Below are 12,113 nucleotides of genomic sequence, written 5' to 3'. Positions count from 1 at the left end.
TAGATCAGTGTTTCCCGACAAGTAATCTCTCAAGAACAGATTCCAAGCTGCGCTACTGCAAATCAAATCCAAAGGAAAAAAACATCAGAGGGCGCTGTTTTTCCCTTTTCTTTTGACGATGGGTTCCCAGATTGCCTAACATGGGGTCTGGGGCAGTGCAAAGGGTGGAGATAGCAATCAAAGGGCCTTTTCAAACCAACAAAGACAGTCAAAACTCCTAAATATGTTGCACAAAATCATAAACTCTCCTGACCATTACATAGCAAACTCCCACACGTAACAAATGTAACATTGTGAAGTACCATAATAACACTGTTAAATGTAACCACATGAAACCTAGCATTTAAGCCCTATACGCGAACATTGTGTGAAAATAGCAGATCTACAAGATGTGAGGTTGTAGATCTGCTATTTCCAATATTTGAGTTTGACGGTTCAGTATTAAACATAACAGAGTATCATTTTGTGTGTGTGTGTGTGTGTGTGTGTGTGTGTGTGTGTGTGTGTGTGTGTGTGTGTGTGTGTGTGTGTGTGTGTGTGTGTGTGTGTGTGTGTGTGTGTGTGTGTGTGTGTGTGTGTTGGGGGTCTCTACTTTTGTCAGATGGGGGCTCCAACGCTAAAAGGTTGGGAAACAATGGGATTAACACAAATGTTGAAGTTTACAGTATCATTTTGTCAGGGTGGATTGCCCTGTGCAGTGTTTTGTTTCTTTAAAACCGGCATACTGCCATGAAGAAAAATATCTGAACAGAGATTGTATTTATTCAGTGTAGGCCACAGTGAAACACCGCAGTGAAATTTGATTCTGACAGGGTACATTTGAATTATCTCAGAAATGAACTGAGGATTTAGCAGTATTGACGCCTATTGGAGGTGCAACACTTATATTATACACAGAATATTATTACAGTGCCTGATTGTAATCTGGTCTTGACTTTCTATGTGTGTGTTTTTTATGTACTACTCACGTACTATATAACACTGGTTCTCAATGTTGGTGTCCGGAGACCACCAGGGGTCCAAATAGACCCTTAACACATTGAATGCCAATCGCGTAGATCTACGCGAACCTATTTAAAGCCGCAGCGTGCCAATCGCGTAGATCTACGCGAACCGCCGGTTCGCGTTGATTTCACCCGGTGCACTTTCGGATTTTTTTGATCCATTTCCGGTTCCGGTTTGAAGACCGGAAACAGAATTATTTGGGATCCGGTTTTGCCGATCGCGTCGGCCCTCGTTCTAATGACGAAACTGAAACTGATTTTTCTCCTCGCATATCACTGTTTAACGTAAACCGCTCTAACTACAACCATGGAGCTCTGTTTGACACGTGGTTTGCACTGGTAGATTCAGTGAGATGTCGCCGATGTTACTGTATACAGACAGTGCACAGCTCAATCTTAAGGATTTTAACAAGGTCTATGGCGACGTGAAAAAAACAAAAAAACAACAATAACACGTTGGCACTGGTGAGTACATTATGAGATTAACGTCTGGCATGGAATGTGTTAAGAGTCTTCAACTCTGAATGTGTACAAATAGAACCAAATGGACCAGTAATTTGAACACTCTCAGTGTTAAATTAACACTGAGGATTTCACAGTGTAGATTGGGATCCCAGAGATTAAATCAAATCAAATCAAATCAAATGGGGGTCAGTGGCCTGATGCATATCAAACTGGGGGTCCTTGAAATTGAAAAGGTAGAGAATCACTGCTATTGGCCCACTGTGAGTACCCAGAACACATGCCATTTCTAGAGACAGAACTTCAAAGGCTTGACACATCGTCGCTGTCGGGTGGAAAACTTTGACTAATTTGACCCTTTAGCCTAGTAGGGTCCCATGTAATTGTGTGGTTGCCTTTGCTGTGTTATGCCATGTTTTTAAACTCTGTAGCACTTTGAGGTTTGCAAAAATGTAATGTTATAAATAAAATGTATTATTATCATTATTATTATTATTATTATTACGTGTATATCCAAAACTGTTTTCAGGATACAAATAAACTGTGTTCCATGTAGTTATTATGAAGGCTAGTCACACGCTCTTCTTGATACTTTTCATTGTTTAGATATTTATCCTGTATTCAAATTGCCTAATTGGTGGGTCGGTGGATGTCACAAACGTAACATGCGGACCTGCGAGGCGTACCATTGCTCCGATCCATACAAACTTGGCACCTACACTGGTCAGGGGTCTGCCATCAGAATAGCCACACCAGGGGCGAGGCCCTTGGGTGCCACTGCCACATGCTGCAACTGTTCACTTCCAGTTTTACCAGGAAGTGGTTGTAGACACCCGAAACTCTGCATACCCCCCACATTTTTGGGTATAAGGAATCCAGCGGCAAAGACCGGAAGTGACCATTGTTCTTATCAGCACAACATAGGACTAGGTTTGAAGACAATTGTAAAAACAAACTGATTTATCCACTTTTTAGGCATGTAATTATAGGTGAAATATTTTAGTTACTCAGTTACTCAAAAATAGCAGAAAAAATAAATGTACTGTATAAAACAGGATCTAAGTGGTTAATGTACGTTTTGTAAGAACAATTCCAGATCTGAAAAGTAACTTAAAAAGTTACTTTACTTAAAAAGGGCAATATTTGCCTCCGAGATGTCGTGGAGTAGTAGGCTACCTCAAAATGATACTGACCACCACTGGTCTGTGTTTGCATCCGCCAAAATAATGCAGCCGCAGCTAATGGATCAGTCAACCAATACTTACTTTGTCTACTTGGTTAGTAGGCTGGAGGAAGTGTAGGCACTCAGAGTAGTTGGCCCATGTCCTGTTCCCGCTCTCCACAACCACCCACGAACCATTCATGTCACATTTTCTATAGGCATGACCTACAAACGCAAACAGCATGTTCTGATTGTCATGTACTGTAGGACAGTGGTTCTCAAAGTGGGGTCTGAGGACCACCAGGGGTCCTTATGGGGGTGGGGGGGGGGGGTTCCCAGCAAATTATGTTGATATAGCATCAGAAATCAGTTTAACCACTTTAAACCTATACAATGACTATTTGAAAATAGCCATTCTGCAAGCTATGCGTCACGATGCGACACGTTGTGAGCTTATAGATCTGCTATTTTCGGAAAAAAATCATGAACTAAATGTGATACATTTTTAATAATGTTTAAACATTTTGACAAATCTTGCATGGGGGTCCCTCCCTGGTACAAAATATTTTCAGATGGAGGTCCACGGCCAAATACATTAATTTGGGGGTTCTTGAAAACGTTTGAGAACCACTGGTGTAGGCAACAGGTTCTTCAACTTGTCAACTTTTCAGGAACCGAAGAAACTTTGGGCCTTTCTCTGTCATTTCCTATTCTCCTTATAAAAGAAAAAGGGCACTAGGCGGGAGCTTTCCATCCCTTCTGTCCTTAGTATTATTGCTATGAGACTCTACAGTAGTCTACTTGAGCTGAAACGTTTGGGATCCCCTGCTCAGTGGTGGAAAGTAACTAAGTACATTTACTTAAGTACTGCACTTAATTTTTAGGTATTTGTACTTTACTTGAGTATTTCCAATTTCCAATACTTTTACTTCTACTCCACTACATCTCAGAGGCAAATATTGTACTTTTACTCCACTACAATTATTTCAAAACTTTAGTTACTAGTTTCTTTTCAGATATAAATTATTACATTATAAAACATACATTAACCACTTCAGCTTATACCTAGGCTATTTGAAAAAAGTAAATTTTGAATTCTGGACTTTTACTTGTAACAGAGTATTTCTATATTGCAGTATTGGTACTTTTACTTAAGTAAAGAATTTGAGTACTTTTTCCACCACTGCGGCCCTGCTGTAGAACAGCATCAGGTCAATGTCCTTACCTTTATGGTTGAAGTCATAGATGTAGGAAGGGCAGGGAACATTTGCAATCGTGCCGAGGGAGCCTTGAGGCCAACAGATGAGACCATCCCAACCCGGAGGGCACAGCTCTTCTGGAGGAGAAATTAAAATCTCATTACTTTAATTTGACTGTGCTAATTGACAAAAAGTATTTGCTGAGGACCCATTCGCTTTTTTTTTTTTAGCCCCACTAGCGGGCGGGGCTCTAAGGATGCCAATGTTTATTCAGGTCCAACACTTTGGTCAGGAGGATATCTCTAGAACAGCGATTCCCACCCTGTGGGTCGGGGCCCACTTGTGGCCCACTGGTGGGCCATAATTGGCAAAAGACAACACATTTAATGATTAAAGGTAGGGTAAGTGATTTACTTTTGTTAAAATAAGTGTTAAATAGCTCTATATTCTGATAGCACTCATTGCTATAGTGCAGGGGTCTTCAACCTTTTCAGGCCAGGGACCCCCAAACTGATGGGGATGGAGCACGGACCCCTACCTCGTAGGGTAGGGGGGGGCTACCACATATATTGTATATTTGTGGGATCGCTAAAGCGATCACACTAATGTTATTGCCACTATTTATTATATCTTCCGCCCGTTTTTTGGCGGCTAACTAGTCCTTCAAACTTTTAGCTAAAAACTCCATTCCAACTCTACAACGTTCGGCCTACTTAGGACATATCGGCTACCATTTGAATTTTTGAAATCATTTGTACTTTTAGAGATATTTCACTTTTTACTTCTAAAAAAAAACCATTCATTTCAATGGAGAAATTCATACTTTTAGCTAGAAACTCCGTTCCAAATCTATAACGTTCAGCCTACTTAGGACATATTGGCTACCATTAGAATTTTTGAAATTATTTGTACTTTTAGAGATATTTCACTTTTTACTTCTAAAAAACTCCCATTCATTTCAATGGGGAAATTCATACTTTTAGCTAGAAACTCAGTTCCAACTCTATAACGTTCAGCCTACTTAGGACATATTGGCTACCATTAGAATTTTTTTAATAATTTGTACTTTTAAACCTTTTGAACCTTTCAAACTTTTCAAACCTTTCAAACCTTTCAAACCTTTCACATCTTTCAAACCTTTAGAACCTTTAGAACTTTTCAAACCTTTCAAACCTTTCAAACCTTTAGAACCTCTTAAACCTTTCAAACCTTTCAAACCTTTCAAACCTTTAGAACCTTTCAAACATTTCAAACCTTTAGAACCTTTAGAACCTTTAAAACCTTTCACATCTTTCAAACCTTTAGAACCTCTTAAACCTTTCAAACCTTTCAGACCTTTCAAACTTTTAGAACTTTAAAACCTTTAACTTACTTTACTAACACTATCAATACTCAATACCATCAACATTCTTAGCGATCCCACACTGTTTCTTCAGGAACAGTACTTTCTAGTTATGTATACAATTGTGTTTTATATTGCCTGCTCCTATACACACCTGCCCCAGTAGGTGTGCAAAATAACAAAATCTCTACAAAATATGTATAAACATACCATGTTATTGTGCATTGTGCCTCCATTTATCTGTTTGCTATGGATTCATGTTATGTTTAAAGACAATTTGACATTTTGGGGAAAACAAAATAATATATATATTATTTTTTTTCAAACAAAAATATTGTTTAATCAAACAACAATTTTGCGGACCCCCTGCAGTACCTCCGTGGACCCCCTAGGGGTCGCGGACCCCCTGTTGAAGACCTCTGCTATAGTGTGTTTGTTCAGTAAAAGGAGTCTCCCATGTCTCTCCAGCTCTTTATTAAACAGAAAATGCATTTTCAGTGCTATCTCCTGATTGGCTTAAATGTTGTCACCTACCAAAAATGTATTTATATTCTGTTTACTAAAGAGCTGGAGAGACCCCTGTGACAAACGCTCTGTACCAATGATTACTATCAGAATATAGTACTTTAACCTTTTACAAAAAAAAAAAATTACCACAAAATATCACTTACCCTACCTTTAAATAACATTAATACTAAAGAATTACAGTAAGAAAATGTCAGGGTATTTTTTCTTTAAAACCTTGGAGGAAATGTGGTGGAGATGACAGTAAATGCAGCCATGAGACACGAGAGGTGATAACTTAAACACTGTGAAGATGTAAGCCGTTACATGATAATTACTGCGTGGTACTTTTATTCTGTCATTTAGTATGCATTAGCATACATTGTTATCGAGAGCATTAGCTGATGCAAGGTTACATTAGTGTGTGCGTGTGCATGCATACGAGAGAGACAGAGCGAACAAAAGGACAATGAGAGTACAAGCAAAGAGAGATGAAGTAAAGGAATGCTTCCACCACAAAAGTCTGCAGACTTTGATTGCTTAACCACTTGAACGGGAACATTTGCCACACGTTGTGAGCTTGTAGATCGGCTAGTTTTTGGTGAAGAGATTGGTGTAGAGGTGAAAAAAGCAGTCCAAGTACAGAGCCAACTCATTTTATCCAAAAACAGTTTTTGCAAGTTCTTCAATTATATGTTAGGCTATTAAAGAATAACCCAGAACAAAGAAGAACAATCGGATAATGGAGCATCAACTACAACAGCAACAAACAAAACATAACAATAAATATATTGTGTACTGTGCCTGCAGGCACAGATACATGAAATTGTGTTGGGTATTGGGAATGCCTGTGGGCCGAAACGTCCGTCTTATGAGCTGCTGCTGGGGGTGTTAAGACTATAATAAACATGATCCTAAATGGATGAAAGTGAGTGCTGGTATTCCTTTCTAAGAAACTGTTTCTGCCTGAACCGTGCACCCGATAGACATGTACTTTGAACTACTCGTCTAATGAATGCTTGCTTCTTTCTCTTTCAAAATGTGTAGTTACCTTGCCATAATTATGTAACTCCAAAGATGGACAAGAAATCTAAAATAATTGCTTCCCTTTCTTTTTAATGGAAATGACAAAAACGATTTTGACGAGCTTGCACAAAATCGAATTTCACCCACTGTTTTACACCTGAAAACCTGTGATGTGATGATTTTCTTTATACACCAAAGTATATTCTTCAAACGATGTAATGTATGAACTGTACATCCTTCTAGCACTATGCAGTACTAATATGTCTTATTATTATCATTCTGTCTGCGAGCAGCTAATCTTCAGCACCGATGGACCAATTGCAGTGAAACTGTGCCCACACACTCCATGGAGGCCAGAGCAAGGTGCCCGTTATAGCGCCAGGAGGACAATTTTTGCAAAACACATTTTCTTATATTACTCGTACGGATTTTGTCCAAATTTCCTTGGATTATTACGCAACTCCCCAAATAAGCCACACCCATTTCCACCTGTCACTGGTTTCCAAACTTTGCTGGCCCACAATAAACTACCTGGCCTGGCGGAGACCTGTGATCCGCCAGGAGCACAGGTCTCTTCTAGTTACATTATATTTTCTCTGTCAAATAAAAACATTTCCCCTCTCTTTTTTATGATCTAATAAATGAATGCAGGCCTCCTCCATTCCTAAGTACCTTATTTTAATGCATGGACCAGTGCACCATGCACCAAACAGAATTATTAATCATGTGTGCAGTGTTTCACACTGACTTCAAACCATCTTAAGTATGTGAGAAAATAGATGTGCTGATGAACTGAGCTGTCAATTCGACAATTCGTCCTTATTAATTCCACAGGGACAACCAGCAGAATGACAGATTCAATTATACACTCGAGGTACAGTAAATGCCTGGTGCCAGACATAATTCCATCCATTTAATGTACCGTGAATACTGTTTGACATAAGTAAGAGGTTCAGATATACTGCGTGGAGAGAGGCTAAGGTTAAAAGACAGAAAAAGAGAGGGCTGCATGTAAAGATAGAGTAGATAATATTATTTTACTGATAGAGTCAAAAGAAGGTTCAAGAACACGCTAAAAAATACACCTGGTTCTGATTATACTCATTCAAATTGGACATGACCTCTGCCAATAGACCTATATCATTTTATGGTCACTGATTGTAACATCTGCTATAACTTGTTTGATGTCAATACTTTTGTATTTTTAGTAGTAGTAACATACATTCCTTTTACTTGTAACAGAGTATTTCTATATTGTGGTATTGTTACTTTTACGTAAGTAAACACTCAACACTTATTCTCTTAGGCCACATTTACTAAGCTTTTTGCTCCTCATTTCATACACATTATAATGTCACGGTCACCTACAAGAAACACATGTGTTATTTATAAAAACAGGCGCATCCGCCCGGAAATTCAGTTTGCTTGACATTATAAGTGCACCTCCTGTGTCACAGCAAAGTGCATGGTAGGAGATGAAAAGTGTGGTTGATTACGCATTCTGCTGGTTTTCTCACACAATTTGCAAGGGTCAGTTTTGAGTGGAATGTCTCCGATTTTATAGAGCATGTGCAAACTAGCGCATGCAGGCTTTATTAAAGGAACCTTGTGGTGGAGAGGACAGTAAAATGCCGCAATGAGACACTTGAATCGGTAGTGAGAGAATCAAGAAATAATCAAAACATCGCTTATACTGTACCGCAGGTGTAAGCAGTAATGTAATAATTAAGGAATCAAAGACAACCACAAATTCACATCTTGCAAAAAAAAAATCTAAATCAGAATCCTTGAAAACTTGGCCAACATTATCTGGCTTCTGGATAAATACGATCTATAATTGCACTGCACCATCACAGCCCACATTGTCGTGCATGCCTCATGATTGTGAATACACAGTTACGGCAGGGCAAACAAACAAAAGCCATAACACATAATACATTATAATCCCTGCACAAAGACCTTCAATGCCCTAAGCAGAAGCTTCCACAAACAGGAAACACAGAATGAATGAGTCATTTTTAATAGAAGGCACCAGATCCCTGTCCTGCCATCTGTTTCATGGAGTTCATTTTGCTTTTCTATTTTCTCTTTCTTTTTCGAGATGCATTGTGTCCCCAAAATGTTTTGGGTTAAACAACAACAATAATAATAATAAGCTGATAATAATAATACGTAACAGATATATAGCACTTTTTTAATACCCAAAGTCGATTTCCAAAACAGATAAAATAAAACAATTTTATAAAGACAAAAGGCCAAAGTGAAAAACAAAGTAAAACGTTAAAATATAGGAAGAGTGTTAAAAGGGGATTTGAATTAAGTGGGAAAGGCACGTCTGAAGAGGTGGGTTTTGAGGGCAGTTTTAACCGAGTCTGGATGTGATGAAGGCGTGAATTACAAAGGCGAGCATGGAAAAGGCGAAAATGGAAAAAGGCTGTTTTGGTGATCTGGTTGACATGGGGCTGAAATAGAGGATGGGATCCAGGAGGACACCATGGTTACGGACTTGGGTGGAGGGGGTGACAACGGAGCCGTCAATGTTCAGGGAAAAGTTATGAGTAGAGTGGGTGAGGGTGTCTGGACCAATGATGAGGATTTATTGCATTTGAGTTTCAGGAAGTTTGATTGCATCCAAGTTTTAATGTCAGTCAAGCAGGTGGTGAGGGTGGAGTGTGTGGTAGCAGTAATGGTTTTGGAGGGGAGGTAGAGTTGTGTGTCATTGGCGTAGCAGTGAAAACGGAGGCCGCGAGGCCCGCGACGGCAAAGGATTTGTTCGAAAGGGAGCATGTAGAGGATAAAAAAGGAGAGGGGCTAAGCACCGAGCCCTAAGGGCTCAACATTTCACCAGTCCAGTGCACCTTTTAAGCTCAGCTTCAATGTGGCAAGAAGGCAGTCTTCTCATGATGTAATCTGAGGTTGCTGTGCCTCCCTGATTCCTCTTTAATAGTTTCCCATAAATGTGACGTGCGAGTCAATTTAACAAGGTCTACTGAATATTGCGTTTAGATGTTACTTTGGTGGGGCATCACTTTTATTTAATTGGATAACACTTTATATTTAAAAGGTTACTCCCTGATTGCTGATGATTATGTCACACTAGTGCTTCTGAGTTCTACTAAACCAAGTGCTCCAGCGTGTTACACGCTGAGGAAGGCCTGTGGGCCGAAACGTCCGTCTTATGAGCTGCTGCTGGGGGTGTTAAGACTATTATAATTAAACAAGATCCTAAATGGATGAAGAAACGTCCGTCTTATGAGCTGCTGCTGGGGGTGTTAAGACTATTATAATTAAACAAGATCCTAAATGGATGAAGAAACGTCCGTCTTATGAGCTGCTGCTGGGGGTGTTAAGACTATTATAATTAAACTGACCTTTTGCACCTTAATCCCTTGTATAACGCACTGACTTTTTTTTGGTCTTTTTTTATTGTGCTCCTTTTCCTCTAAGCACCTTAACGTCCATTGTCTATCATGCACAGTATAAGTATAACATGCACAGTATACAATACATTGCTGCTATGCTCAGGCACCTTAGTTTAGTTTTTTTAGTTTTTTTTATTATCTCAGGTAATTTGTAAATATGTAGATAACTTGTCTGGCCTTCTGTTGCTCTCTTGTTTTGATCTCCTTCCCACCTGCCCCCCACCCTCTTCTTCTCCCCCCCCCTCTTCTTTCTATGGAAACTAACGTTGCGATGGGAACGATGTACAAAAAAGAATTTCACCCACTTTTTTACCTTGTAAACCTGTGATGTGACAATAAAACTGATTCTGATTCTGATTCTGATTCTGATTAAACAAGATCCTAAATGGATGAAAGTGAGTGCTGGTATTCCTTTCTAAGAAACTGTTTCTGCCTGAACCGTGCACCCGATACACATGTACTTCGAACTACTCGTCTGATGAATGCTTGCTTCTTTCTCTTTCAAAATGTGTAGTTACCTTGCCATGATGTAACTCCAAAGATGGACAAGAAATCTAAAATAATTGCTCCATTGATTAGAAATTGATCATTCAAAATATGCTCCTCATTGAATTGAGTGCAACAGGTAAAACAGCTCTCAAAGTCACTCTTTTAGCACGTAAACGAACACAAACAAAGCTGATTCAGACAATATAGAACATCAACAAGCCCAGTACTGTTTTTTTTTATTTATAAAAATGTCAACTTCTTGCTGATTTTACTATTTGAAGATATGGATCCAGATCCGCGGATCCAGTCTGGGTTTTCTTCTTAACACATCGAGTGCCAGAGGTTTTTAAAAACAGGGTACATCCAGTGCCAGCGTTTCTTACCGTTTACGCCGATCATTTTAGAGCTGCAGAAGCCACCACGAGGACCCGGATGTAAACAAAGGGTGTCTGAGCGATGGCCGAGGGTCCCATCTAACGACTGGAACAATAACATTTCTACCGCGATCCACCATTGCAGAGTGATCGACCGTCGGAAATTGCTTGTTTTGACCACTTTAAAAAAAGTATGGAGATGTGGACCTTTTTCTCAAGATCCTATCATTGGAACGGACGGAAGTGACGTTTTTTGGGCTGCCGTCACATCCGTCCATTCCATTTTAAAGGGACCTAGGATCATTCCTAAGTTGCGTTAGAGCGCCCCCAATCTGGGAACCCATCGCCAAATAAAAAAGGAAAAACAGCGCCCTCTGCAGTTTTTCTTAGCTCTGGGAGGAAGTCGACGTAGCACACGTGCGCAAGGAAACCGGGGTTTTGGTCTGCCTTCAGCCTTTCACTTCCGGTGGTGCGACTATGTTTTCATTCCCACTAACAATATTTCTCCACGGAACACTAACACCACTTCTCCCAGAGAACATGGATCGTTTTGGTTATAAGCCCACTTGTTTCTATGATGAAAGAGGAAGTTAAAATGTGAATATCTTTCCGTGGTTTTGTCTGCTCCGCGGACGCTATTGTTAAATGAGTTTCGGTTTGTTTCGAGTGGGGAAGGATCGACGGACACGTAAATCCCGCCCACTACATTTGATTGGGTAAAGCGCGGCCTGCTTCCTGATCTGAAGGCACGCCCACTTGTAGGCCAGTGCGTACGCGATATGACGAACCCCCCCCGACAGATTCAAACGCAGAGCAGAATCTGTTCTTGAGAGATTAGAGCGCCCCTTGTGAAAAAAATTGGGGGAAAAAAAATCGAAAATGCACTCAACGGGTGTATTTGCAAACACGAAGATTCTGGTGTTTGGCACTCAAAATGTTAACCACTTAGCCTAATGGCTGCTGAGATTTTCAAGTGGGCCCTGGTCCAGAAAAGGTTGAGAACCACTGCTGTATATGTACAACAAAGTGCTTACATTGTAATCCTAAAGTTTACTTAAAGGGCAAGAGGTTTGGTTTGTGTAGTTACCTTGCCATGATGTAACTCCAAAGGTGGACAAGAAATCAAAAA

The 12,113-nt window shown here is 39.9% G+C and overlaps 1 protein-coding gene across 1 annotated transcript in view; it reads right to left on the bottom strand.

Annotated features, from left to right (window-relative positions):
- Positions 1-12,113, bottom strand: part of pth2ra (parathyroid hormone 2 receptor a) — a gene marked incomplete at its 3' end in the record, with an annotated part of 76,386 nt that overhangs the window by 51,411 nt on the left and 12,862 nt on the right. The window contains exons 3-4 of the mRNA XM_080456803.1: positions 3,854-3,964; positions 2,732-2,853 (exon numbers count right to left, since the gene is read on the bottom strand). Coding sequence (XP_080312929.1) covers positions 2,732-2,853; positions 3,854-3,964 — 233 coding nt within the window. The remainder of the gene's footprint in view (positions 1-2,731; positions 2,854-3,853; positions 3,965-12,113) is intronic.

Source organism: Gymnoscopelus braueri (assembly GCF_963280865.1).
Source record: "Gymnoscopelus braueri genome assembly, chromosome: 18".
Classification (NCBI taxonomy): Eukaryota; Metazoa; Chordata; class Actinopteri; order Myctophiformes; family Myctophidae; genus Gymnoscopelus; species Gymnoscopelus braueri.
Note: the sequence above shows the minus strand (reverse complement) of the source record. Positions and strands in the feature narration are given on the sequence as shown.